This window comes from Colletotrichum fructicola, assembly GCF_000319635.2.
Source record: "Colletotrichum fructicola Nara gc5 chromosome Unknown KSG_Nara_v1_contig03, whole genome shotgun sequence".
NCBI classification, from domain to species: Eukaryota; Fungi; Ascomycota; class Sordariomycetes; order Glomerellales; family Glomerellaceae; genus Colletotrichum; species Colletotrichum fructicola.
The window spans coordinates 1666316-1693767 of record NW_027094053.1 but is presented as its reverse complement, the minus strand read 5'-3'; the positions used below and the strand labels follow the sequence as shown (position 1 = coordinate 1693767).

The 27452-nt window shown below is 57.4% G+C and overlaps 7 protein-coding genes across 7 annotated transcripts; 3 read left to right on the top strand and 4 right to left on the bottom strand.

Moving 5' to 3' along the window:
- Positions 1-193: 193 nt before the first annotated feature.
- On the bottom strand, positions 194-2187 carry CGGC5_v005253 (uncharacterized protein; the record flags this gene model as incomplete). The annotated part of the gene is made up of 4 exons (XM_032033893.1): positions 194-879; positions 925-1418; positions 1461-1752; positions 1800-2187. The coding sequence occupies 4 exons, from the start codon at positions 2185-2187 to the stop codon at positions 194-196; spliced, it is 1860 nt and encodes a 619-aa protein (XP_031892975.1).
- Positions 2188-6322: 4135 nt separating this feature from the next.
- On the top strand, positions 6323-8495 carry CGGC5_v005252 (putative xanthine/uracil permease; the record flags this gene model as incomplete). The annotated part of the gene is made up of 8 exons (XM_032033870.1): positions 6323-6502; positions 6549-6638; positions 6684-6780; positions 6824-6917; positions 6963-7320; positions 7366-7475; positions 7518-8123; positions 8168-8495. 8 exons carry the CDS (start codon positions 6323-6325, stop codon positions 8493-8495), a joined length of 1863 nt encoding a protein of 620 aa, XP_031893473.1.
- Positions 8496-8731: 236 nt separating this feature from the next.
- uch2-0 (Ubiquitin carboxyl-terminal hydrolase 2) lies at positions 8732-9773 on the top strand (the record flags this gene model as incomplete). Its single annotated transcript, XM_032033859.1, has 3 exons — positions 8732-8750; positions 8795-8808; positions 8853-9773. 3 exons carry the CDS (start codon positions 8732-8734, stop codon positions 9771-9773), a joined length of 954 nt encoding a protein of 317 aa, XP_031893472.1.
- A 1914-nt stretch (positions 9774-11687) lies between these two features.
- PEG3 (Paternally-expressed gene 3 protein) lies at positions 11688-12311 on the bottom strand (the record flags this gene model as incomplete). The annotated part of the gene is made up of 1 exon (XM_032033837.1): positions 11688-12311. The coding sequence occupies one exon, from the start codon at positions 12309-12311 to the stop codon at positions 11688-11690; it is 624 nt and encodes a 207-aa protein (XP_031893457.1).
- A 1142-nt stretch (positions 12312-13453) lies between these two features.
- On the top strand, positions 13454-15125 carry CGGC5_v005249 (uncharacterized protein; the record flags this gene model as incomplete). Its single annotated transcript, XM_032033826.1, has 2 exons — positions 13454-13675; positions 13821-15125. The coding sequence occupies 2 exons, from the start codon at positions 13454-13456 to the stop codon at positions 15123-15125; spliced, it is 1527 nt and encodes a 508-aa protein (XP_031893470.1).
- Positions 15126-16832: 1707 nt separating this feature from the next.
- Positions 16833-17352, bottom strand: CGGC5_v005248 (uncharacterized protein; the record flags this gene model as incomplete). Its single annotated transcript, XM_032033804.1, has 2 exons — positions 16833-16991; positions 17071-17352. The coding sequence occupies 2 exons, from the start codon at positions 17350-17352 to the stop codon at positions 16833-16835; spliced, it is 441 nt and encodes a 146-aa protein (XP_031893469.1).
- An 837-nt stretch (positions 17353-18189) lies between these two features.
- Lama2-1 (Laminin subunit alpha-2) lies at positions 18190-21216 on the bottom strand (the record flags this gene model as incomplete). The annotated part of the gene is made up of 3 exons (XM_066151419.1): positions 18190-19038; positions 19096-20875; positions 20942-21216. The coding sequence occupies 3 exons, from the start codon at positions 21214-21216 to the stop codon at positions 18190-18192; spliced, it is 2904 nt and encodes a 967-aa protein (XP_066009031.1).
- Between the last annotated feature and the right edge of the window lie 6236 nt (positions 21217-27452).

The window sequence follows — 27452 nt, the reverse complement described above, 5'->3', positions numbered from 1 at the left end:
CAAGAAACCCGATAAATGCGAGTACAGTACAACGGCGAACATGATTCCACACCACGTCCCGGCGGATCTGCCGACCCCGAGCAACGTGAGGCGAGCGGCGCATGGCCCTCTGGGGTATTGAGAAAGAAATGTGGCCCTCCAACGCCAAATGAGAAAACATTTGCTCCTCCAAGTGTTTTTTGTTTGCAGACAATCACGCATCCTTGACTGCCTCGATGATGCTGTACTCCCACGAGGTCTTGAGCTGGTCGCACTCCTCCGCAATGTCGGGGTGCTCCCACCACCACCTGTCGGCCGTGATGAACTGTCCCCACACCTCTTTCCAGAGCATGCGTCCGACCAGGCTGCGGAGCTCCTGCTTGATGGCTCTCTCCGCGAGCTGCTCAGAGTCGGTCGTCGCCGTGTCCGGCTTGTCGGTGGGCGGGATGGCGAAGAACTTCACGGTGGTGATGGTACTGCCTTCAGCACGGAGGGAAGCGTCTGCCAGCCAGAGAGGGAACAGCTTGCTCGGGTTCATGCAGCGAAAGTTTTTTTCCAGGTTGAAGATGAGGTTGTCTTCGATCCAGGAGCGCATGCGTGGGCCCAGAGTGCTTGTGACGGGGAGGGGGTCAATGAGTGTGAGGTGGAACGTGCCTCCCTGGGCAAGGCAGCGGTGGACGTTCTTCAAGAGACCGGGCACCTCGGGCGAGGGGAGCAGCGCCGGGAGGCCGAGAGAGTACACCGCGCCAAAGAGCGACGAGGCAACGGGAAAGGCCGACGGAGAGATGGCCGGGGCAAGGACCGGATGAATGTTGGGGAACAGGGTGTGGGACAGAGGAGATGACGAGAGGTGGTAGACCTGCTTGTTGAAGTGGACAGCTGCCAGGTACGAAGTGGTTGCTGGAGGCGTTAGTCTGGCCTCTCGTACAGGCGACGGACACTCACCTTGCGTCTCATAGAGAGCAAGAACCTTTCTTGCCTTGGCCGGCGTGATCTTGTTGGGGGCGTTTCGCGTGTGGTCCGTGTCCATTGGTTTGTCCATGTTGTGCAGGGACGAAAGCATCCACCGCTTCTTTTCCATCTCCAGCTCCTTGTAAAGACTGGCGTCGTTCGTGTCGCCCCAGACCTCCTTCAACCGCAGCAGACGTATACTGGAGCTGGCGGCGGCCATCCGCCTCACCTCGCGCTGCATCCCGTTAAGGTCCATCGACAGGGAGAGTCCGGTTTCGAGCTCTGGCGTTTCCTCAATGACGTCGTCCATCATGGGCGTCCGCACCTCGGCAGGAGAGCAGTCCCAGGCGTCGGGTGGTTTCCAGGCGTCTGGGTTGTTGGGCTTGAAGGAGGTAGTCCACGATGGCACACGGCGGAGGGATTGCCTCGGCGTGGGCTGTCCCGGAAAGAGGTTGACGGGGCTGTCCACGAAAGCGGGCGTTTGTGGTCTGACTGGTTAGCGAGGCTCCCCGAAAGGACGGTGCACTTACTGTATGGCTGGAGACCGCGGCGGCGTCGGCGGCTCCTCTTTGACAGGCTCTGCCGTTATGGTGACATGGGAGACCATGCCGGCTAACTCGTTCTCGGTGGTCCGGGGGAGGATGGTCACCTCGGTGCTTTTGGTGATGAACGACGTGGGCCCAAGGGTCTGCACGTAGTGGGAGGCTTTGGCGGCCGACGACTCGGCCACGGACGCGGTGCATGGCGAACACGGGACCGCCAACGAGGGCTCTGTCCATTTTGAATTGTCTGTCCATTTTGAAAACACGGAATCTATGAAACCTGGTATCAGTGAGCTGTGGCAAGGCTGACGATGCGTACGCAAGTACCTCTGTTGGAGCTCGGAGAGCTCTGCGAGTCCTCGATGAAATGGTCGGGTATATAAGTGCGATCCGCCGTGGCAACCGTTGTGACTGGGCTGCAGGGTAGCTCCGAGGGGGGCGGCTCCGAGACTGCAGACAGCAGCGAGCCTCTGCGCGTGCTGTCGATGCTTGGCACCTTTAGAGCCGATGATTTGGTGGACGGGGTAAACGTCTTCTTAAGACTCCTGGATCCGAAGAAACTGAACGGCTTGTTGTCGGAGGACGATGAGCTGCGGGTGGACATGGAGCTTCTAGCTGCGCGAGACTTTTCCTTTTGCTCTCGCTCGGTGGCCTTGCGGTCGCGATGCTCTTTCCTAGACTCCCTATCGGGGTCTGTCCAGACAACCTCCCACATGGCGGGCGGCGGGTTTTCGAGAAGACGGGAGTGACGAAAGAAAGGGTGATGGCGGTAGCAATGCTGGATATAAGCGGACGAGAGGACGATTCGAGACTCGGAGATGCAGGTGGCGCCCGGTGAATGGTCTCATGCCCGAAATTCGGAAAAACCAGACGTGGATAGTGATTTAGCACCGAGGAGGACCGGGAGTCGTTCGTCTGATGGTGGGCGTGGAATTGGGTGGTGAAGATGAAGTTAAGATACAGTTGCAGTCGGCGTTAGGAAGTCGCAGGTTGGCAGGTAAAACAGCCGAGACGCCCGGGAGCCCGAATCGTCGAGGAGGACTGCCAAGGTAGAACAGAGCGATGCAAGGAACCGAGATGACGAGCGTCGGCGGAACTGAAGAAAACAACAAAAGGGAAGCTATCGTCTGCGAGGGGTGCTTAATAAAAAAAAAAGAGGGATTCGAGACGAAGGCAGGAACGACAGGCCTAAGAGGCAGGAGTTGCGGGAAGAGAAACGCCGCTAGTGTATCAAAGGGACACGCGCGCGCACCGATTCAGTTACCAGTGCGAAAGGGCTGATGGGGATGGCAGTTTGACAGTCAGCATGCGGTAGTCGTTCCTACCCGTCGCCAGTCGTTCTGGCAGCTGCACTCGATACTCGATTCCGTGCGTGCCGTCACAGCGCGTCGTGTTCTCTGGCTTGTGTACAGGTCGTCAACGCGCAGCCTACCTCCATCTGTCGGGCCAGCCTGAGAGTGCCAGAGGTGAGGAGACACTGGCGGCGGGAGCAGGGGACGACGCTCCTACAAAAGGCATTGGGACAAATAATCACAGTCTCTCAAACCAGGGTCGGCGACAGTGTGTGATCGTGCGCAACCCCGTCATTATGTACGGTGTCATGTCATGGCCGGGTCCCAGGCCGACCCGGTGCAGATCCAGCTCCATCATCAATTTGTGCTCCCCTCCCTCGCCGCCTGGCCATATATCGAATGGGGACGAACACGAAGCAGGCTCCTGGTCCCTCGCCGATAGAACATGCAGTCATCTGAGATTTTGTGGCGTTTGGCCGGCCATGTCCCTGGACGCCCGTCCATCTGGGACACCATCATTGGGCCTTCATCGCTCACTGTTTTTCCATTGTCTCAATCCGTCTGCTTTGCGTTGCTTATTCCTCAACGACTAGCCAGGACGTCCTAGCCGGAGTTCGTCACAATCGTGCGCCAGGGCTGTGGCACCGAGCACAGCAGTGTGTGGGAGCCGGCAGCAGTTGGTGCCGGCGCAGAGTGTTGGTGCCGACAGCCCCGGCGATGGTGTTGTTAGTGAGGCTTTTATTGCGCTTGCTGATTGTCCTGATTGATGCCCCTCCGAGTCCTTTGCGCATTCGTCTCCTGATTCATTGACAATGCCCTTGGCATGCCGGCCATGGCACGCAGGTTGGGTCACTGATAAGGTGCCATGTGGACCTGCACCGGCGTGCCGGAACCTTTCAGCAACTGCACCGGCGCGGGATCGGTCGTCTACCACATGGCAGAGATGGCTCACATCATTCCACTGGGCGGTGACTATCGACAAGTCCGTTCCAGCTATGGACGAGCTGCTAACTTGCTAGCGCTAGCCGTCTGGTTGGATTCGACTCGGCTGTTGGACGAGACGACTACCCTAGCTCGCGAGCTGAGTTGAGCTGATCTTACTACGCGATCAAGTTACGGATGAATGTTTGCTCGATCTCTGCAAACTGCCATGGCACCACACCAGACAGCTGCAAGCTGCCTTCTCATCCCCTTGTGCCCCGTCGATTCAAGCCCGCGGTCGGACTGGCTGGACACCGTCGCACCAAACCTATTGACAGGCGCAGTCTTTGGCCAGCAACAGTAACTGTCAATCATGCGTTCCATCTCATCGGTCCCGACTGACCGTTTTGCGGGAGGTAGCCGTCGCCCATGCCGATGACTAGCATCCGCTGGTCGCTGGATGCCAGATGCTGGCTTCGGGATGGATTCCAGACTCGACCAGCAAGGTGACAAGCATGGTGGCGCAGCGAGGCTAGCTGGAAGGGTGACGAGGTGCGTCGGCGTCGAATGCGAGTGGTCGAGCGAGATGGAGTGAGAAGCAGGTCATGACGGCCGCCAGGATCTGGTCGAGCATGGTGGGCGGCGGATCTGCAAGGGAACGGCAATCCGGGGCAGGGCTATCCCCCTGAGCCCCAGGGGTCAGGATCCATCTTGGGGCGTCAAAGCAGGCGTGAATGGTCAGGTTCCAACATCCCAGAGAGCTGGCACCGCTAATGAGCAGCCCGTGTCAGGGGCCTTGCGGGGCTTGTCCTGGGAGGGTGTCCAGCACGCCAGTCACAACTCAGCGATGTGTCGTTCGGCCAAGCCAGATAAGCCACCGAGTGATCAATGCACAGCAACTGCTTGCACCCTCACCGGGCCAGGCACTTTTGCGGCTGGCCTAACCTGTTTGAGCAAGTTTGCGGACGACGACAACGTAGAAAGCAAACATGATGTTCGTTTCTTTTTCCAACAAAGCCCAACAGTTCCTGGCCTTTATCCGCGCACCTCGCACTTTTCTGGTTTGGGGAGCAGCAGGTACGATATGGCAACAGTCGACGACAAGTTTGACGCCTCAATTGGTAGTGTTGCCCGACGCCCAACACGGGCAGGCGAGCTTACAAAGACGATAACCACGTGGAGCAGGCCCAACCCGTTAAACTTTGGCGTCGTGATGGTGCTTCCGGAGAGCGAGGGAAAGAGCGGTTTATGTATGCGTAGCAGTGCATGAGAAGGTGCGACGTGCATGTCTTGAGGGTTCGCGAGAAGACTGGCCGACGACGGACAACTGTAGGACAGGCAAGGTCAGCCGGGAACAGATGGAACATTGCGAGTGTCTGACGCAAGAAAAGGAGGCAATTGTCACAGGCCCAATCTTGGTAGGCGACAAATTTCCCGCATAAAATGCATAGTACCGATGGCCTGCCTTGGCGGTCCTATCAAGGAGCTTCAAGACATGTTTCGCTTGCGCTGTCTAACACGGCACGGCAACCTGCAGGAAATTGATCGTCTGTCTTTCGCCTGCCTGCGCGGATACCGCTATTGCTTAGTAGACGTCAGCGCGATGCCGGTTGAGGTGAAGAGGTCAGCTGGAGGAACTTTGGGATGCGACGGCTTCGACTTGCCCAGCGAGTGAGTTGATGTGAGGTTATCTCGAACACACCACTCAGAATAGAGTTTGTATTAACGAGGTCGAGGCCAGGTTCGGATGCTGGCTCGTTCGTCGGCAGCAGCCCGAGCGTCGCTGCTAATCAGGCCTGGCGTATGTTTAAGGCGATGGCTGAGGGAAGGTTTGGAGGCGTCGCGCACAGATGGAGTTCGTCCAGAGTCGACCTGTTGTCGCTCTCCCGACGCCTGACCTCTCGTACGAGAGCGATATCCGGTAGGAGTGGCGTGCGAGTTCAAGGAGAAGTTGGCGATATCAGCCGATTAGGGCAGGCGCCGTTCTGGTGGGCTTTCCAGGTCGGTGGTTGTCATCGTGCCTTCCTCTCCCCGTTTGGGCAGTGGCGCTGAGCCCCTCTCCCATTCAAGCGGTTGCTTCCTTTGACGGCAATCAGCTTCACGCCTCCAGACGTCCCCTTATCGAGCCAAAGGAGGCTTTCTTACCTCAGGTGGCCAATGGCGGGCTTCCGGCAAGTAAGCTAGCACCTGCCAGAACGTGGACAGCTGGATAAGGTAGCCGCCAGTGTGGCGGCCTGGACCTTCTCTCCCGTCCCCACCTCCACGCGGCATTGGCGCTGCATGGGAAAAGAAACACTGACACACCTTCTTTCACCGGCGCTGTTGCCCAGTTGCCAGGGGATCGCCGTAGACGAAGCAAGGATATATCTGTTCCTGCCACTGTTGCCCTTTCCCGATCGCCTCATCAACGCTCCTTTTTTTTTCTTTTCAACGGTGCAGCGCTGCTCCCCCAAGATTCAACACCCGCCGCCTGCCTCTCTTTTTCGCCTCCATCGCGGCCTCTTTCTTTTCACCTCGCACACGTTCAAGACATCAGAACCTTGTTCTGTACAGAGTCTTGTGTCACCACCTCCTCTTCTCTTCCTCTCATTTCCCGAGTCGACTGGCTGTTCGCCCACCGACTCTCCTTCTTCCACCATGAGCAACATGTCTACACACTCCAACATGGAGCGTTTGGAAGCTGAACCGCCCGTTGGATCCCCCGTCCGCCGTGGCCATCCCAAGTTCCGCGGCATGTGGAAGGCTGTCGATCGCTTCGACAAAATGATTTCGTTTTCTACCTTTGGACGAATTTTCAGATTGGAAGGGAGCGGTCACGTAGGTCTCTTCCGTCGCTGGGGATGCGGGTGCTAACCGTCAGCAGCCTAAGGAGATCCCCGACTCGTCGTTCCTACGGGAAATTCGCGCCGGAGCCACTACGTTCGCGACCATGGCATACATCATTGCAGTCAACGTGAGTGTGGCCTTGCGCCCTCCAAGACTTTTGCTGACGAGACAGGCCATCATTCTCTCGCAGACCGGTGGTAATTGCGTCTGCGACCTGGAAAACAGGGCTGACTGCGATACCATTGACGCCTACAAGGCGTGCAAGGAGGGTGAGTGACTGCGTCCGAGCCTCGAACTCTGCTAATCTTTCAGACGTTCGACGCGATCTGATCACTGCGACTGCCGCAATCGCCGGCCTTGCCAGCTTCATCTTTGGCTTCTTCACCAACCTGCCCGTGGCCTTGGCGTAAGTGGCCTCGCACGCACGCTAGACACCGACTAACGTTTCCAGTCCCGGCATGGGCCTCAACGCCTACTTCGCCTTCCAAGTCGTCGGCCCCAACGGCTCCGGCAACATCCCGTACTCGGTCGCCCTGACGGCAGTCTTTGTCGAGGGTCTCATCTTCATCTTCCTCGCCCTCACCGGAATGCGTCAGTGGCTCGTCAAGCTCATCCCCGCAACGATCAAGACGGCAACCGGAGTCGGCATCGGGTTCTTCCTCACGGAGATTGGCCTTTCGTACTCGACCGGCATCGGTGCCATCACGGGCGGCTGGAAAGCCACCCCTCTGGCCATTGCCGGATGCCCGATCGAAATGATTGACCCTGCGTCGCAAATGTGCAAGGGAGGGCTCATGTCAAGTCCCAAGGTGAGGAGCCCCGCACGAAACAAGAGGTGTAGCTGACGACTATAGATGTGGACTGCCATTTTTGCCGGCGGCGTCGTCACAGCCTACCTCATGTCGTTCCGCGTCAAGTACGCCCTCATCATCGGCATCGCCCTGGTGTCCATTCTCTCGTGGCCGTAAGTTGTCCATTCTGTGCTTGAATCTGGCTGACCTGTCAGTCGCAACACCGCCATCACCTACTTCCCCTACACCGAGGAGGGCGACGCTCGCTTCGACTTTTTCAAGAACGTCGTCTCGTTCCACCCCATCCGGAACACTCTGAATGCTCTCGACTGGGACGTCGCCAAGAATGGCTCGCAGTTCGCCCTGGCTCTCTTCACCTTTCTGTACGTCGACATCATTGACGCCACGGCCACTCTCTACTCCATGGTTCGCTTCTGCGGCGTTGTCGACCCCAAGGACGGCGACTTCCCTCGGTCCACCATCGCCTACTGCTGTGACGCTGCGTGCATCTCCATCGGTGCTCTGTTCGGCTGCTCGCCCGTCACCGCCTTCATCGAGAGCGGCGCGGGCATCGCCGAGGGTGGTCGCACCGGTCTGACGGCCATGACCACGGGACTCTGCTTTCTGATCTCCATCTTTTTCGCCCCCGTCTTCGCCTCCATTCCTCCTTGGGCAACCGGCTGCACGCTCGTTTTGGTTGGCTGCATGATGATTCGCCAAATCACTCAGATCAACTGGCGCTACATAGGCGACGTGCTTCCCTCGTTTGTGGTGATGACCTTTATCCCCTTCTCCTACAGCGTGGCCTACGGTCTCATTGCGTAAGTCTCCCAAACCGTCTGCCGCTCACTGCTAACATGACCAGGGGCGTCTTTGTGTACACCGTCCTCAACGGCCTCATCGCTCTGACTGTTTGGCTCTCTGGCGGCAGGCTGGAGCCTCGTGAGTATGACATGAAGGAATACTGGTCTTGGAAGGGCTCTGGCAAGCAGCCCTGGTTCGTTCGCGCTGTACGCGCTCAAGGCTGCTTCGGCCATGCAGATGCCGACAGTAAGCGTTCGTTCAACATGCAAGACCCCGACCATGAGAGCTCGTTCCGGACGAGCTCGCGCCTGGATTCGTCGGACCAGAAGGAGGGTGTCGCAATGGTGACTATCCCACAGCGCGCCGTCACACCGCGCTCTGTGCAATGATTTGTCTGTCGAGGGTTATTTTAATTGTACAACGGATCATGGACATTAGTTGTAGATAGCAAATGATTGATATATCACGTCTGTTTGTACCGATAAGCCCATGCGATAAGCATTCGGCGGATCTTTGACCCCGGTCCGCCCCACTGAAGCAACAGCGACCCACCCAAGCTCCTACGTCAACTGTGCTTGCTTGGAAATTCAATCGTCCTTCACTCCAAGCCTCAACAACCGTCAAGATGAGTGGATGGAACACGAGTAAGGACACCGCCTCTGATGCCCAACCCAGCTAACTCCTGCAGTCGAGTCCGACGCAGTATGTGAACGACGTCCTTCTTGACGACCCAGCTAACCGCCCAGGGTGTCTTCACCTACCTCCTCGAGAACCTCGGCGTCAAAGGCGTCCAGTTTGAGGAGCTCCTGACGCTCTCCCCCGACGAGCTGGCCCCTCTCCAGCCCGTCTACGGCATCATCTTCCTCTTCCGCTACCCGTCCGAAGGCCTGCCCGCGCGTGCGCCCGAATCCTTCGACCGCGATGCCGCCGAACAAATCTTCTTTGCCCAGCAAACCATCCAGAACGCCTGCGGCACGCAAGCCCTCCTGAGCGTCGTCCTCAACAAGACGGCCGACGTCGAGATTGGCGACAAGCTCACAGAGTTCCGCGACTTCACCATGGTGCTGCCGCCCGAGTTCCGCGGCGAGGCCCTCAGCAACTCGGACCTCATCCGCGACGTCCACAACAGCTTCGCCAAGAGCAGTCCCTTCGTCGACGAGACGCAAAAGACGGGCGAGGCCGAGGACGCCTTCCACTTCATCGCATACACCCCCATCAACGGCAAGCTGTATGAGCTCGACGGCCTGCAGCCCGCCCCCATCTCCCACGGCCCCTGCGACACCGATAATTTCCCCGCCAAGGTCATGCAGATCCTGCAGGAGCGCGTCCTCACCTACGCCAGCTCCGAGATCCGCTTCAACGTGCTCGCCATGGTGCGCGACCCCCGCATCGCCGCGCGCGAGATTGGCGACGCCGAGACGCTCGAGCGCGAGAACGAGAAGCGCCGCAACTGGCGCTTCGAGAACGCCCTCCGCCGGCACAACTTTGTGGGCTTCGCGGGCGAGGTTCTCAAGGGCGTCGTCGCGCAAAAGATTGACAAGGGCGATGCCGAGTACGATGCGTGGATCAAGGAGGGTCTCGAGCGGAGGAAGCGGGACGAGGACGCCGTGAGACTGCGCCGGAAGATGGGCGGCGGCGGTGATGAGGACGAGGAGATGATGGGCTGAATGATACCAGTGATAGATGAATTGACGTTTATGTTTGGTGGGCATGAAGGTTGTGCATGTGATGTGAATTCGCGGGGTAAGTCGATGTAAGAGAGCCCAGATGGCAGACCTCGCATCTAAAGGTCGCTAATAAGGGAAGTTAATAAAAGCCCAGAGTTTCTGTGGAATGACTGTTGTTCACTTCATAGCAGCAAAAAGGAAGCAAAAAGAATTGCAGTCTGCATTCGAACTGGCACGCTACTGACGCTAGGCGATGAGTCTCATCTGGTACTGAGCTGTGGGTTAACCCACTGCGCCAGATTCCTGGTTGTTGAAGACTTGGGCTGCCTACTGAGCTGGTAAAGGGCTGCGCTGAGGTATTCTGCTCACAATACGCTGGTGATGATGCTCAGACCAATCTACGCGGGTCGTCCTCGCACTGGACGCTGGATCCGCCAGGGAGCGTAGTTTAGCTGGAGAACCTAGATAGGCTCATTAGCTGACTGCCCCGTGTGTTTGCAACTGTTTTGGGTTCTGCATGTGAATGTTCAGAAGTTATTTCTCCTACTTGAAGGTAGCAGGGCGGCGTTGAACTAGCACATATCACAGTCCGAGTCGAATTCATCGACAGGTTACATCACAGCTGCCTCAAGACAGGCATGTCAGGAGATGTTACACGCAGATTGACTTGGCCATTTTGAACATGTATAGCATAGCGTAAGCTGTCCGCAGCCATCTTCTATTTCTCACATAATGTTCCAACGTAGTGCTTCGCGTGGGAGATGCATCGTACTTGAAGAAAGTATTGCGCTTGTAAACGACCGGGCAGACGGTCAACTAGTTGCAAGACTGTCCCATCTTCTGTACAACATCCGTACACTTCTAAGCAGATGATAAACAGATAACTAGCTGGTGAGTTGATTTGGGGCATGTTTCAGCTTCTAGAACTTATTTACTGAAGAAGCGAAGCCGCCGTTAGAATCCCTTTCCGTCACGGATACGCAGATTCAGAATGTCCAAAAGTCACCAAAGAAAGTGAGCATTCATGTTCTTCAATTTCTATCAAAACTGAATTTAACTATGAACACACCATCCCTACATCCTGCTAAACCTCTGCCTTACAGGGCTTGGGAGTCCCTGGAATTGTAGCCCCACTCGCTGGTCGTGGCCAAAGTGCTCGTCGCAGGGTTCCTCCTTGAACCGTTGGGAAACAGTGCAAGGGCCGCAGAGGGAGCTGTCGTCGCGGTTGACTTCGCCATAGACTCCGCCCCTAGAATGACGAACTGGAACCTTTAGAGACAGATTCTCGCAGCTGGTCTTCTTCATGGCCTCCGTCTGAGTTGGTCGGCGTACTCTATCAGTATCATCCCAGGCTTCTTCTATGCCACGCTGGACAGCCTTCTTCCGTCGATTTTGGCTGGCAGAAGCTTTGTTCTTGCATTGCCTGTGCTTCTTGGACGCAGCACATGGACCAATCTCCCGTTCCTCGTTGATGGGTCGTGCCTCTGCGTGCATGGCCGCGATCGCCTCATCAGTCAGGCAGTCCTCGGCGGACTGAAGTGGAGCAGATTGCGTGGGAGTTCCTCGAGGAGCAGGTCGGGAGGCAGTTTCAGGCGCAGTCTGACTGTGAGCTGGAACTCCTTGGGATACTGCCTTCGTGGCGGTTGCTTGATACCTAGGCTGGGCAGGGGGATGCTGGATGGGAGCAGGCTGAAGCGCAGTCTGCGCTGGAATGCCTTGGGGTCCCGGATGGGCGGAGGTCTCTTGAGGTCCAGGCTGTGTGGGATAAGTCTGACGCTCTGTTAGAGCAGACTGGAATGGAGGGGGCTGACGCGCAGTCTGCGCGGGGGTAACTTGGGGCCCTGGCTGCATCGGAATCACTTGATACCCAGGTTGGTGAAGAAGGGGCTGGTATTGAGCCTGGGCAACAGGCTGCTAGTAGGGAGGCTGCAACGGGGCCTGGACAGGAGGTTGGACCGGAGCCTGCAGAGGAGCCTGCTGGTACTGAGCCTGGAAGGGTAGTTGCTGATATGGAGTCTGTGCAGGATGCTGTTGGTATTGCGGCGCAGGAGGTTGCTGGTACAGCGCTGCAGGAAGTTGTTGATACACCAGTGCTGGAGGCTGCTGGTATTGAGCCTGAGAGGGAGGCTGCTGGTACTGAGTCTGGGCAGGTCCTTGCTGATATGGAGCCTGTGTAGGAGGCTGCTGGTAATGTACCTGAGCTGGAGGCTGTTGATACTGAGCCTGGGTTGGAGGCTGCTGATACTGAGCCTGCCAAGGGGGCCTGGCGAGGGGCTGCTGAGCCTGGACCAGATGCTGCAGAATACGCGGCTGATACTGAGCCTGCATCAGGGCCGGGGCAGGGTGCTGCTGGTACTGAGCCGGGGCAGGGGGCTGTTGATACAGAGTCTGCAAAGGGGCCTGAGCAGGATGCTGCTGATGTTGCGGCGCATGATGGACGTTGTAGACAGCTGTCGGCTGCGATGGTCCGGGACCAGTGTCATACGTCGACTGTGCCTGGGGGGCGGCGTATTCGCATGGTGCAGGATGATGAGCCATGGGGGCGGCAGCGTTAGCAGCCGTCGGCTGTTGCGATCTGGTCAGCAAACTGCGATTAACTCCTAATTCGGGTGAAACTTAACTGGCTTTGCCCGTTTGGGACGAGGAACTGTCCTGGCTGACCCATATTCGTCATTGGAACGCCTGCAGAGTGGCTTTGGTAGATGGATGGATTGTACATCATTCGGAGCTTTTGTGTTGTGGCGTCGGCTCGGTTGTTGATGTTGTGAGGAGGAAGGATAGAGGAGAGCTGTCGGTGGTTTGGGTTTCGCGAAGATAATTCAAGCAAGCAAACACTTGGGCAAGCTCGCTTGATCTAAATGTGGGCCCACGCTGAAAGGCCACGCCAGAGGTGAACCTTAGGAATTTAGAAGACGAGATTCCGTTTACACTGTGTCCTCCTTCACAAAGGTGGTGTTCGCTGTGGGCATGCTTTTAGATCACTCCAGGAAGCATTTAAGTATCTACACAGGCTCAGGTTGGCCTTTGAAGCTGACCTATTAAAATACATATGAAGCTGCCCTTGAGTGTTTCCAGAATCCAGCAACTGCATGCCTTTACTTTGCGGCGGCTTGTACTCAAGGCGGTTGTATTTTCTCAAGAGGCACCAGCCCCTGTGATATTATCGTAATAAGAGGTTGATATGAAGTCAAGGATACTTACGCATTTGACGCTGATCCCAGGCAACTGGCAACGGGCGATGGGCAACCTTTAAGACGTTAGCGTTAGGGGCGGCGACGTTCCCTAGGTAGTTAGGTGCCTAGGTAGGTACATAATGCAGGGACTGGCATCGATGCCCTGGCACAGATCGACGCTACTACTTCGCTTATCTCACATCCAGCCCTACAGCACAGACCATGCGTTCGGCACCACGCTCCCAGGCTTGAACTCAACCTACCTTACCTACCTAAAGTACCTAGGTAAGGTAAGGTACCTAGGTATTTGCCGTGCCCCGCCAGACTCACCCTGATTGTTTTTAACAAGACGCCAGCAGAAAAGGCCGCCTGCTGCACGCGTCCGAGGGTACAGACACACCGCTCTGCCCCACCGACCGCGGTATCTACCTAAAGCGTCGCTTCTCACCCCGAATCTTTCCTCTTCACTCACCCACCCACATACACACACCGTCAGTATCACCCAAGATGCCGCCCAAAACCGCCACTGGCAAGCGCGCCGCCCCGAAGCCCAAACCGTCCAAGAGGGCTCAAAAGCGCCAAAAGCGAAAACTCCAGGAAGCGGCTGAGGCCGAAAATGAGAGCGCGGATCGCAACGACGATCTCGGCTCGGATGAGGAAGAGGAAGAGCGAGATGAAGACGAATCAGAGGAAGAACTTGAAGATGACGAAGTCGAGGTCGTCGAGAAGGTTAGTGGCTCAAAGAAGGGCACAGGAAACTCCACGAAGAAGAATGCAACCCCAGCCAAGACCCCAACCAAGAAGACGGCCAGGCCCAAAGACAGACACAGCGGTCGTGTGGTCCAAAGCTGACCAAAAATTCTGGGAGGAACAGGAGAGCCACCAGAACAGCAGTGACTTTAGCGAAATCAACGAATTTTTCATGAATCACTATCCCTTTGTGACGCAGGACGAGCTGGACGCCATCATCCCGAAGAAGCCAGTGCTCGACGAAGGCTGGTCGGCGAAGGATGAAAAGAGACTGGTCAAGGCGTGGAAGGCGGATCCCGACCGTGACATCCAGATTAAGTTCGTTGTCGAGATCCTGAAGATGTGGAAGGCATGCATCCGCTTCTGCAAGTTGACGCCCCGCCAGCTCATCTCCAAGGCCAACCATCTGGAATACGACGACGCGCTCAACGAAGCCATCAACAGAGGCACCATGCGGCCTGGCTGGACCAACGGGTTCTGCACGGAGCTGACGCACTTGCTCTACCATCCGTTTCTGCAGGGGAAGCCGGGGCTTGTTGTCATCGCGCTGCAGTACGCCTCGATCCTGCGGCACAAGGACTGGCAGGACTGGCCGCTGAAGAACCCGACCGGGGATCCCCTCTTCACGCGCTTCATGGAGCTGATTCAGGAGGACAAGGGACTCGGCACGCCCATCAAGCACCTCCACCAGCGGACGCGCGACAGTCTCCTGAAGGACGGCATCGACCCAGGCATGTTCTCCAACTTTCTTCGTTCGCTTGAGGCAGTCGCCCAGGCCACTGACCCGGTAGACCCCAACGATGGCTTCCCTTCTCACCCGTACAAGGTTCACAGGACCGACACCACGAATGTCATCCAGGCCTTGGACGGCATGACGCACATGGGCGGGCTCCCGACGTGGGGCCTAATGACGAAGCTCTACAACAGCTTTGTCACCTCGAGAAAGGGCTCGGGCAGCGAGCTGCCAAGCCAGAAAAGCCTCCCCGAATACATGGAGCGCGACATCCTCGCCGTCCGCCGTGAAGCCGCGAAAGAAGTCAACAAGCAGAAGCGCATTGCCGGCATGGACACGCCCTCGTCGCCGCGACCCCCAGAGGAAGAGTCTTTACCGCCGCAGCCTGAGATGGTTACGGTGCCCAAAGCCGAGGTCGACGAGCTCGAGGAGGTAAACGAGGAGGTCATTCAGTTGAGGAGAGAGGTCCGGGATCTCAAACGTCGCAACTTTCAGCAAGACCTCATCAAGGGAAAGGCCCCGAATAGGGGGTCCGACAGGTCGGCGGCTGACGAGTTGAGCGAACGGGACAGCTCTGATGAGCCGCAAACCGCTGACAAGTCTGCGGAGCAGAAGCAGGACGACCTTGCCAATGCCATCGCGGCCTTTCAGCACCCGTCGTTTGAAGGAATCCGTCTGAGGATGCACTATTCATAGGGAGGGAGCCTTGACACTGCAGGGTTGGCGTTTGCTTTTATAAATAACTGATAAGATAACTAGACGAAGATTAATGAAATGAACGTTTGTGATTAAATGCGGGCCGACCCGTACGGGTACGGGCTAGCAGGGTATGTGACAAGGGGTCCTAGACACGCAGCGACCAATGCAGCAGGGATTTTCCCCACAGCAACAACATTTACGCTGCACATTTACGAACTACACGCAATGTCGAGGCCAGTCACTCAGAGACACAATCACATCACATTTCATACATTGCCATGAGAACTTGCTCTATTGTAATCTACTGCGTGGCAGACTATTTGTAAACCTCCTGATGCGCTGCTCGTCCACTATCTGGAACGCGCAGTAAGCCTCGTTGGGCTTTGCGAGCTCGATGAACTGCGTGAATCGCTCCCCGAAACATCGTGTCCATGCAGGCTTTTCTACGGCATTGGCGGCTGCCGCGAGCTTGCTGTGGGCCGTGTTGACGCGGCTGGAAGATTTGCTCTTGCGCCTGCTGGAAGATCATCTCGACGGGCGTTGCCATCTTGACGATCCTGACCCCGAGGGCGCGGCATGGGAATTGGACGCTCTGTCTGCAGGAGTCTTGGGGGAGGTCGTTGTCTCCGCCATCTCGACGAACCGGACGCGGCCGAGGCGCCGGCGAGATTCCGGGCTGGGTGGCACGAGCTGGAAGACGATCGTAGTGTCCTGCGGTTCCTTCGAGCCAACTGGTCATCGGTTGCGCGGTTCCATGGACCTCCCAACTGCATCGACTTCTGGGAACCATGCTTCCTGCAAGTCGTCACCCTCGATGACGACGACGTCGTCTAGCTACATTTCACTGACAGTGAAGACATGGTAGCGAGGAGGCAGGCAGTGTCACTGACAGTGACAAGACATATAGCATAGGGAATGTCAGAGTATTGTACAAGATCTCATACGCTTACTCGTGAAATGTTCCACGTGAAGTATAATGTTGCAATGGCAGAGTGATGGTCTAGACATGGATGCTTGTTCGTAACGTCATGTGCTCAGGGGAAGGGCACTGTCTGGTCTAGGTGCCGATCACGACGGAGTTACTTGGAGCCCTGAACGTTTCGCGATGCCCGCAGCGTAGTAGTATGATAACGGAATCGTGTCTCTATACCAGAGCTGCGTAGTATGACGGGGCCCCAGTCGGGTAGCTAATAAGAAGGTGTGTTCTCATGTGTGGCTAAGCGAAAAATAAAGATTCAAAAGAGAGAAAGAAACAAAAAAAGAATTGCAGTCTGCATTCGAACTGGCGCGCTATCGACACTTAGCGATGAGTCTCATCTGGTTCCAAGCGATGGGCTAACCCACTGGGCCAGATTCCGGATTGTTGAAAAGCTAGGCAACTACGCAACCTATAAGGGGCTACACGCAGGTGTTGGGCAAACGGGACAGCAGAACTCACTGCCAGCCAGCCATGGAAATGGTCAGGTACTACGCTTCAAGACTACGAATTCTGCACGTCTCTCATGAAGTGGAAGCTTTAAGCCCACTCAGTAACAAGTGGAAAAGCAGCACAACACATGATTTATTGAGCAATACACGCGGATGACAGCATTGAATTTCTAATTCAGATATCTATGACAGCCTTGTCAAGGCTAACCTCTGCCGAAACACCCCGACCTTGAAATGAGCCTGTCGTCGACAGGCTTTCTGCTTTGCCCACCCTCCTTAGTCAATGTCCTTGTTCAGCTTGTGGCACTGAGATAGAAGGTCGTCGTTTGCGGCTGCGCCGTCGATGTCTGAGCCGGTCGTGCTGTCTTCGGGCAGGGTCTGATAGTCGCCGGCGAAATAGTGATGCTCGAGCCAGACCTTATCCCTCTCAGTACCCTTGATCATGTCCCTCGTGAACGCGATCGTCCAAGGCAGCGGGCCCTCGACCATCGATCGCCCGTCTCAAGATGCGCACCCACGGATCCCGACATCGCAGAGGCGGCTTGTTTCCCCGGCGGACGATGATGAAAGAGACCAAGTCTCGCGGGCTGAGAGGTTGCACACGGAGACAGTCGTTGGCGTTGTGCAGCTTCGTGTTGCACACGGGACAGCCGCTGATGAAGCCGCTGTCGTCAGGGAACGCACAATCCACAAGCAAGTGGCCTGTATGACCGCAGTTGCCGCAGATGGCGTGCTGAGCCAGCCGCTCCGGGTCCCAAGCTTCGACGCCCTTAATGGATCCTCTCAGAGAGAGCATGCTGACAGCTCTTGAGCGCGACGACTCGCTTGACGAGCTGCCTCTGTGCTTCCCAGACCTGGTCAACGACCTGATCAGCGCGAATATGCCATGGCCTCTGCACGACATGATCCGCCAGTTGGGCAACTACCACAACGCGGATTGGACCAGCCCCCCTCTTCTCGACTGCCTCTCTCAACTCGCGGTGTCGAGTGCTGGAACTTCGTAGAGTCTCCACGAGAGCGCAATGCTGCTTGGCGGTCTCCTCTCCCGTGAGGTCGGGCTGGCTGTCGATCATCGGCAGAAGCCTTGAGCCCTGGCCAGGTCGTCCATTCCCGAGGTGATCTTAGACATTTCCCTCTTCATTTGGGCAAAATTCTTGACCATGTCAAACAAACTTGTTGTCTTCATATTGAGTTTTAGTTGGTCGTACAGGCTGGGCCGCTGGCCCGCGCCCGTTGCTGTAGACATGGCGCTGGTTGGTGTTGCGCCTTGCCTGGGTGGTGAGTTGTTGAGGTGAAAAATAAAAGTGAAATGCGACACAAAGCGCTTGACGAAGAGCAGGAGCGAGTGACGAGCGCAATGGCATCCAAGATCGTGGCAGACACAGTGGATGTATTTCATGCACCGGCACAGCGAATTGTCTGCTCACACTGCAAGAGGCCGTTTGATGACAACTCTCTAGATGACGACAATGGCGACTAATACATCGACGCCTACATTGGTGGCTACGGCAACATTCGGGTAAGTGTAAAAGGACGTTACTTGTAAAGTCGAGACATTCACGTGGAGACCCAAGTAGTTGTAGACAGTCAATTTAGAACCTTATCTACACATTCTAAACCACGCTCGTTGGCGTTATACACGCAGCGCTGGCCTCTTCTTCCCAATGATAAACTCCTTCACGTCATTCCTCATGACACACTTTGCCCTGTAGCAATATCCACCATGAGCCGAGTGATAAGTGCACTTGTGGACCCCTCTCACGAGGAGGTCTGGCTGCTGGCAGTCGTTATCGTCGATCATCTGGTACACGCAGTAAGCCTCGTTGTGCTTTGCGAGCTCGACGAACTGCGCGAAGCGCGCCCACTTCTCGTCGTCTCCGGCAATGAATGCGAGAGATTCCACGATCTCGTCCGCGTTGTCGTGCCGTCCGTCGTCAAAGATGCTGAAAGAGGCCAGGCGCTCGCTGACCTTGCTTGAGGCCTTGGTCCAATCCGTGGCAAGCTGCTCGGGATCCGAACTCACACGCTGCCTCTTGCGGGGATCAGAGGCTGCGCTGTCGCCCTGGGACGCGTGGGCCCTTGCGATGAGATCCACCTGCGACTTGACGCCTTCGACTATTGCAATCAGAGTGTTGAACAGCTCTTCAGGGGATTGACCAGACTCGTGGGTCTGTTCTAGCTGCATGGCATCCACCTCATCCTGGAGGTCGTCTCTGTCAGCGGTGAGGTCCTCGACCTCCCTCTCCAGGCCCTTCTTTTCCTCCGCGAAAGCCGCTGCGTCGCCTTCGAGTGCAGACTTGTCCTGCTTGAGCTGGGCCAGCTCCTGCTTCCGCGTCTCCGCTTCGCCCTCGAGCTTTGCTTTGGCCGCTCTGAGTTCCGCGTTGAGCTCGTTCAAAAGAGCGGTTCGCTTCTCCTCTGCCTCGAGCTTGGCCGTAGTCGCCTCGAGCGTTGAGATGCGGGCGGCGCGTTCCTGGGTTTCCTGCTACAGGTTATCAATTTCTGTTTGCATTTCGGAACCTTTCTTTTTGAGCCCCGCAACCTCGCCCTCGAGCCTTTCCTTGTCGGCTTTGAGCTGCATGGCAGACTTCTCTGACTCGGTTAGCTGCTGCCTGAGCTGCGCAGCAAGACTCTCTGATTTGGCTAGCTGCTGCTTGAGCTCCTTGATATCGCCCTCGAGCCTGTCCTTGTCGGCTTTGAACTGCGCGGCAAAACCCTCCGACTTGGTTAGCTGTTGCTTGAGCCCTGCAACCTCGCCCTTGAGCTTGTCCTTGTCGGTTTCGAGCTTGATGTTAGCCTGGGTCAGTGTGTCCTTGTCCGACTTGAGCTCTGTCGCATACTTGACCAGGTTAGTCTTATCGGTTTTGAGATCCTTCACCTGCTCGTTGCGCTCTGAGATGGTTCCCTCGTGAGCGCTAACCTCCTGTCTTAGACTGATCTCGACCCCTTGGAGTCTTGATAGCTCCTCGTTGGTCGTCAGGCGCTCGGTCGTTGCTTGCCCTATGATACTCCGCAGCTTGGCAATCTCGGTCTCTCGCTCGGTGAGCGTGCTTGTGAGCTCACCATTGCGAGTCTGCAAACCATTGGCCTCTTGCTCCAATTGCTGGATGCGCTGGCGCCGCTCGTGGGCAGCTGCGTCCGCCGCAGCAGCGTGCTCGATCGCTTTCTGTTTGAACTGTTCCAACGGGCCGAGGCGTGACTGCAATGTCGAGACTTTGTTTTCGGCTGTCTCGACGGCGCTCTGCTTTTCGGATTCGACCTGTGCAGCGCGCGTTTGTGCGGCGTCCCGGAGCGAGCGCTCCTTTCTCAACTCGCCTTCCCAGTAGGTGCGGTCAGTTTCCAGTTGGGCATTGGCGGCGTCTCTGGCTTGGCGGTACTCCGTGACCAAGGTTGACCGAATGCACAGAGTGTCAAAGCTGTCTACAAGCTTGTTTAGCTGGTCGTTCAACTTGATTTGCGTTTCCGCCTTCGCCTTGAGCTCCGCGTCGTGAGACCCAATCTCCTTTGAAAGCTGGTCGATTCGGCGCTTCAAGCCATCGTTCTCCGACCCCAAGGTGGCCACGTCAATGTTGAGGCTGTCGATATCCTGCTCGCGGGCTTCGAGGTTCTGCTCGCGCTCGCGGAACGCCTTCAATTGCTGATTCAAGCTATCATTCGCGAGGCGCATCTGACCCAACTCCGCTCCCGTCGCCGCTTGCGCGTTCGTCGCAAGTCTCACGGTCTCCTCGCTGTGCGTGCGCAGTTTGATGGCCTCTTCCAGGCGGTTCACTGTGACATACATCTCTTCGAGACCATGCCTTCCTTTGGCGAGACCCGAGAGATCGTCGACAGACTTCTTGAGCGACGCAACCGCATCCGAGACGCTCTTGAAGCCCGTTGGCCCCTCGTCCAGCCGTCTGGCAGTGTCCAGCTTGTCGGCGAGATCCTCAATGTGCTTGACGATGGCTTCGAGACCCTTCTCGCCGTTCACGTGGTCGCTGATGCCCGTCAGGAGTGTCTTCAGGGTGTCCACGCTCGCCCCGATTGTGGCAGAGTCTGCGGGGGTCGCCAGCTTCTCGTTGATCGAAGTGAGGGCATCCTTGGTGTCGGTGAAGCCCTCGCTCACTTCCTTCTGCACACTAGTGAACGAGTCTTTTACCTTTCCACGGGACGTTTCCGAGGATTTCTGCGTGGAGAGACCCTTCGCCTGCTCCTGTACATTTTCCAAGGCTTTCTTTAGCTCCTTCGCCTGATCATGCAAAGTGTCGATGGATTTCTGCGTAGAGAATCCCTTCGCGTTCTCACCTAGCGTGTCCAAGGCTTTCTTCAGATCCTTTGCCTGACTATGCAAAGTGTCCAAGGATTTCTGCGTAGAGAGATCCTTGAGGCGCTGGAGCTTGGGCAGCTACTTGTCGATCGCTTCCGTCCACTCCTTGATGAAGCGCTGGTCGTCTGCGATCGGCTGGACCGTCTCTTGCATAGACTTTTTGGTCGTGGCCTCCAAGCGTTCGCTTTCGGTGCCAGCCTTTTGCAGGGTTTCGACCACTGTCTGCAGGTGAGTGATCCATGTCGATAATGCGTGGACTTTGGTTTGTAGATCAACTCCAGACTTGTCTGGCAAGGCCAGAAGACCCTGTAGAGACTTCTCAGCCTTTTTTAGGGTCTCTCTGACTTCTGAATCCATGTTGATTTTTTTGTGGATGTGGGGTGGTGAAGGAAAGGTTCAAGGTGAGTCTGGCGAGGCGGAGCGTAAAATAAATAGACGAGGTGCCGGCTTATGTAAAGCCGCCTCTCCTGATGTCGTCTCTGTCTTTATTTATCGTCTTGGTCGTTATTATCTTGATCTTTATCGTCGTCGGTCGTCTCTTTCTTGATCTCGATTATTGTTATCTTTATCAGTCTATATCGTCCCTATCCTCCCTCGTCCTCCTCGCCTTCATCCTCACCATCTTCATTATCTTCATCTCTACCTTTATTTTCATTACTATTATCTCTGCTCATCTTACTATTATCTTAAATCTAAAAGCACTTAAAGGTCTACTAGTAGGCAGCTTACATATATAGCAAATAATTAGATCGCTACTAGAACGATATAAATATTTAACGTAGAGCAACTAATGCATCCACCCTCAGTATATTAAACAAAGTCAAAGCATATGGGAGCAAAAATTAGAGCACTGAGTTGCTAAGGGCTACACTCGTTAGTCGAACTCACCCAGGTAAGTAAGTTACCATAACTGGCAGTCTGCCATCCTGGGCGCTCGAACTGGCACACTCTGCGTCGGTCGATGAGTCTCATCTGCAAGTAGTTGTGGGTTAACCCACTGCGCCAAGTTCCTTGTTGAGAAGCACTACACCTTTCGACAATACAAGGCCTGCGCTGAACGGGCGACCGTTCTCTCAAATAACGGCAAATCGAATTTCTATACACTATTGAACACAAATGGACTTCGGTATCATGACCCTTGTATATTCCCCCTCCCATGGTCCCAACACCATAACGCTATGCCACCCAAAAGCCAGGCCGTAGCCCGGCATGCAAAAAACGGAGCCGGTGCGGCTCGTGGGGAATCACAAAAAGTAGAGAGAAAAAAACAGAAAGAATTTAGTCTCGCAGCTCCACCTCCTGGTGGACGAGCCTGAGCACCCACGAGGCTTCCGACACGCTGGCGCACTGGAAGCACCACTTCTTCACGGAGCCGGAGGCGCCGCCGGTCTTTGGGGCGACGCCGATCTCGCCGCGCTCGTCGCGGAGCTCCTCCCAGATGCCGCACACGATGCCTCTGCTGCCCATGGGGGTGAAGCAGCCGCTGCCAAGGACGGCGTCGAGCACGATGCGGGGCTTGTCCTTCTTGGGCATCGTCGTGACGGTGACGCGCTTCTCGAGGCCGTGGTTGGCGCGGAGGTCCTGGTGCCAGCCGGGCGGCGGCCGGCGGACCTGCAGGATGCAGTTGCCGTAGTCCTCCCACTTGGTCGAGGTGACGAGCAGGTGCAGGCGGATTTTCATGTTGTCGGACGACGGGGGGCTGCGGCCGGAGGACGAGTACATGCTGATGGACGGCGAGCGGGGGTAGCCGTACGAGGAGGAGTCGGACGTGTAGAGGCTGTTGTTGCCGGAAAAGGGGTGCTGCTTGTCGATGGACGACCTGGCAATGTTGAACGTGCCGGTGCCGGTGAGGCGTTTGAGGAAGCTGGAGGCTGAGAGGCTCGAGGAGGGCGTGCTGCCGTCTTGGGACTGGGACGGGGCGCGGGTCGACGCGCGGTAGCTGTTCTTTCGTCCGAACCAGCTGCGGCGGCGGCTGCTCGTGTCTTCGCTTTCCTCGGACGGCCGCTCGCCAAACGACTTGTAGCGCGCCTCGTTCTCGAGCTGGATGAACTTCTGGTTGTTGAGGCGCGCGTGGTGGACGGCCATGTACAGGTTGAAGCATTCCGTGCTGGACGGGCAGCGGAAGCGGAAGTTGCCGCCGCCGATGCTCTTGTTCTTGCAGTTGTCCTTGACAGCCGAGCGAATCTCGAGATCGACGACGGTGGACTGGCGGAGGAGCACGAGGGGGGTGAGCTCGAGCGAGAGGAGAGGCAGGTCGGGGTTGCCGCCGGGGCTGATGACCAGGCAGAAGGCCTCGATGACGCCGGCCGCGACCTGGATGGAGCACGGCTCGACGGAGATGTCCCTCCACTGGCCCTTCTTTTCGTTCCAGTACGAGATGGACGCAATGTACTTGGAGTAGCTTTCGGACGTCTTGCGGCCGTGGAGGCCGGCCTGGGAGGCGGAGTTGGACGGCGTGAGGCTGCACACGGAGGAGACCATGGACTCTTGGGCAAAGTTGTCGTTGAACGTGCGAGGGAGCGGCCCCAATTCCGACTCGGGCTCTTGGTATGGCTCCTCCTCAGCCTCCTCGTACGGCTCGGGCTCTCTGTCCAGATGGTAAGGCTTGTGCGCCGGACGCTCACGCTCAACCTCCCGGTACGGCTCTGGCTCGGGCTCTCTAATGCTGAAGCCGATCTCGGTCTCGGGAATGTCGTCGTCGAACTCGTCCTCGGACGACTCCCAGTCTGATTCCGTCTCGCTTTCGGACGTCTCGGTGAATGAATCAGCCGTGTCGGACGACTCTTCCGACGGCAGATACTCGTGCTTCAGGGGCGACGAGCCGCGTCGCTTCATGCGAGGAGTCTGGAGGTCGACCGGGGGCAGCAGCTGCTGCGACTTGGGGCTGAGCGAGCGATGGATCGGGGGCGGCGGCGCGCCGTCTTCGCGATAGGGGGTGCTGTTGGGCGCCCTCTGCCTGTGGTCCTCGTAAGACTCTTGGGTCGGCGTTCGCTCGGGGGACGGGCTGCGCGGGGGCGTGCTGCGGTTGTGGTAGCGGCTGGGAGTTGTCCGTTTCGGCGTAAGAGGCTCGGGGGAGTCACGACCGTACAGCTGGCCACCAACTGGCACGTCCATCCGGGTTGGGGACTCTGGGACTTCTTCCACAGCAGGGAGGCGCTCCTTTGGCGGCACGGGCGTGGTTCCGACGATGCCGAGCCAGTCCGCCACCTGGTCGTCGTTGTCGGTGACGAGACTGAGCAGCTCGTACCACTGCCTGCCGTTGTGGGTGCCCTGGACCATCAAGACGAGCTCGAATCGTGCGTCGCCCCGACGCGCAGAGATCACCGTCATGGGCATCGGGGGGAAGAGGAGCCACGTGCGGCGGCCCGACCCGGTCTCGCGGATGAGGAGGTCGCCCTTGTCGTTGTGGGCACCCGGGAGATCGCGGTGGACGAGCTCAACCTGGCACTCGAGTCGCTGGCCGTTGGAGTGCGTCAGGCTGAGGGAGAAGAGGTCCTTGGCGTTGACTTGCCGCTTGGGATCGATCTTGATTGACTCCATGGGTGCGAGTGTGCGGAGGTCGCGGATCCTAGTCGTGTCCGTGTTGATGGCATCCTCGTCCGCCAGGCGGGCCGACTCTTCCTTGTGCCGGCGGCGGGCCTTGTCTTGCAGCGCGTCATAGTCGCCCACCAGCGCGAGAGTGTCATACGAGCCGAAGGCGGCGTGGAGGCCCTGCTGCGGTTAGCTTCGTTCGTTAACGCATCGGCGGTCATACCTTTGTCAACTTCGCCAAAGTCCGCACGCGAAGAAGGGGGCGCTTCAGCAGGTGCGCAACGTCGACTCGTTCTCCGTCTTCATTAACGACGTCGCCGTCGGCGTTGCGCGGGAGCGCGTTGATGAGAGAATCCTCGTCGTCGAGGCGGTCGGCGGCGGGGGCCAGGTTGACGATCAAATCCTGGAAGCCCAGTCGCCACGAGTCCAGGTAGCTGTCGTAGATGGGCGAGGTTGCCTGCAGCCACGAGATCAGGCGGTTGATGTCCGTGTGGGACGCCCGCTTGTGGGCGGTTTTGAGCTTCTCCAAAGCGACACCCATGTTGACGACCGACTTTGACATGTTATTCGCCTTGCGGCTGGGCGATCCCGGGCCAAAGAGGCCGACGGTGCTGCCCGAGTCGTTGAGGACGGTCGAGAGCAGGACGGGAATCACACCGTCCACCAGCGTCTTGAGCTCCCTCTGGTACAAGTTCTCGTCGTCGATGAACTCCTTTAGCAGATCGTTGTTGGTGACTGTGTTCTGGCGGTTGGCGGCTTTCCTGACGCTCGGCCGCGACCTGACGCTCTTGTAGCTGCCGGGCACTTGGCTATCGTCAGGCAGAGACAGGACCGACACGAGATCGGAATGCTTTGTGAGTCTCCTCTTGAGACCTGACCTGCTGCTCCGCCTCCGCGTGAGGTCTGTCGCGGTGCCCTGCGTGACGGTGGTTTCTGATAGTTGGGAGGTCATGTCGGATTCGTAGTTGCTGTACGTGTCCGCAGAGCCGAGGATGGTGGACAATTCGTGCACGCCAGTCGTTGGCGGCTTCCGTCGTGGCGTGGGCGACCTGTCCTCCCGGTACGAAGACTCGTCCGAGTACGTGCGTTCGCTGTATGATCGGCCTGAGCCAGAGGAGCGTCGGCGTTGGGTTCTCCAGTCATCCTCCTCGTCGTCGTAATCGTCGGGCTCCTCCTGGGCTTGGGGTCTCTCCTCCTCGCTAATGTACTTGGTTGGGGGAGTCTGGTGGCCGCTCGACTCTCCCCTGAATGCTTCCTTCAGAATCTCACGGAACGGCTTCTTCACCGACTTGACGGGTGAAATCGATCCCCTTGTGGCGACCCTCCTCCGCAGCCCTGCAGATGTCGGCGTCGCCTTGAGCTTGCTGTCCTTCGTCTTTCCCTCCGTGGGGGCCACGTTCTCGTCATTCTCCGTCGACGCAGTCAAGTCTGTCGACAGGTCGGTGGAGAGGTCGGTTGATAGATCGGTCGATAGTTCGGTAGATAGTTCTGTATACGTCTGTGTGGAGTCTGTTGCCTGCGTCGTCTCCGTCGTCTGCGTGGTGTCGGTCGTCTGTGTCGTCTGGGTAAGGTCGGTCGCCTCGGAGAGCTCAGTCTTGGTCTGGGCCGATGACCTCCTCTTCGGCTCGGCCGACCGTTTGCGACTTTCGGGATGCTCTTCAGGCTTCTTCTCGGACGCTTTTTTGGGCTCCTCCTTGGGCTGGTCCACAAACGGGTCGACCGTCCCGTTGAGCCACTTCTCGATACTCGGTGGCTGGTTCGCGACGGGCTGTTTTGGGGGCTCGACGGCGTCGTGCAGAATCTTCTTGCCCTCGTTGACCACCTTCTTCAGCACGTCTGCCGCCTTGAAGCTGTTGTTGCGCTGCGCCTTCTTCCTCGTCTTGCCGCGCTCCAGCGGGAGGTCCAGCTCGCTGAACGCAGAGAAACCAAAGGGGATATCCTCGAGCGGCTTCGCGCCCGGTGCGCTCGTGACCGACGTCGGCGCAAGATCCGACTCGTCCTGGCCCGGCTTGATTGCAGAGTCTGAGGTGCTGACCCACGACTTTTCGGACGCTGGCGGCGGCTTCTTCTTGTGGCTGGTCTTTCTCGACTTTGACGGTTTCCTTGTCGGCGTCCGAAGGTGACTTTCAAGCTCCTCGATTACCTGGATCATATCCGTTTCGTCATCCTCTTCAACCACCACGATGTGATCCGAGCCATTCCGCGAGCTCGCCCCGCGGCTGCGATCTCTCGACTTTGTGGGCTTTGGCGTCTGCGCCCCTGACCCCTCCGATGGCGTCTTGAGCGGTCTGACCCGGATGCCGTCATCTTCCAGCTTCTTCCGTATTGGCGTAACCCGGATCCCGTCGGTGTCTGCCTTTGGCTTCTTGGGCGTCGCCTGCCTCTCCTGAAGCTCTCGAAGTCTTTCCTGAATCTTGCCGCCGTCCAACGAGCCCGTCGACTTGGACGCCCTGTGTTTGACCGACGGCGGATCCGGCAGCTCGACCTTCATGGCCCAGTCCTGAATCTTTCTGGCGACCGGTGCCTGTATTGGTGTTTTTTGCACGAAATCCTTTGGTATCGGGCTTGGGCTCGCGTCTTTCTTGGGTTGCGGGCTTTTCTTGTTCTTCTTGGCCATCCAATGGTCGTCGCTGACCACCCGTTTCTTGGGGGGTGCCTTTGCTCCGCTGGGGAGGTCCTCCACGCTCTCCTCCTTTTCTTCGGCTGCGTCGTTGTGGACCTCAATCTTGGGCGCTGACCGTCGCTTCTGCCGCAGCTTGATTCGCACGCGATCCTCCTCCGTGACGCTCTCGGTCTCGCTCGGGAAGGCAATCTCTGTGGGCTCGCTCGGGGTGGCCATGGGGTCGCCTGATGCCATGGCGGCGGCGTTCGCCTTTTGCCATTTGTTCACCCGGTCCCTGACGCCGCCGGGCTGTTGTACCTTTGCCACGGCCGCCTGACGCATCTCCGCTCGCATCTCGGCCTTGACGGCGTCCAGACTCATCCTGCGCTTGCGCTCGGCCGCGAGCCTCTGCGGCGACGGGCGCCCTCTGAGAAAGTCGGCGAGAAGTGTCGGCGGCTCT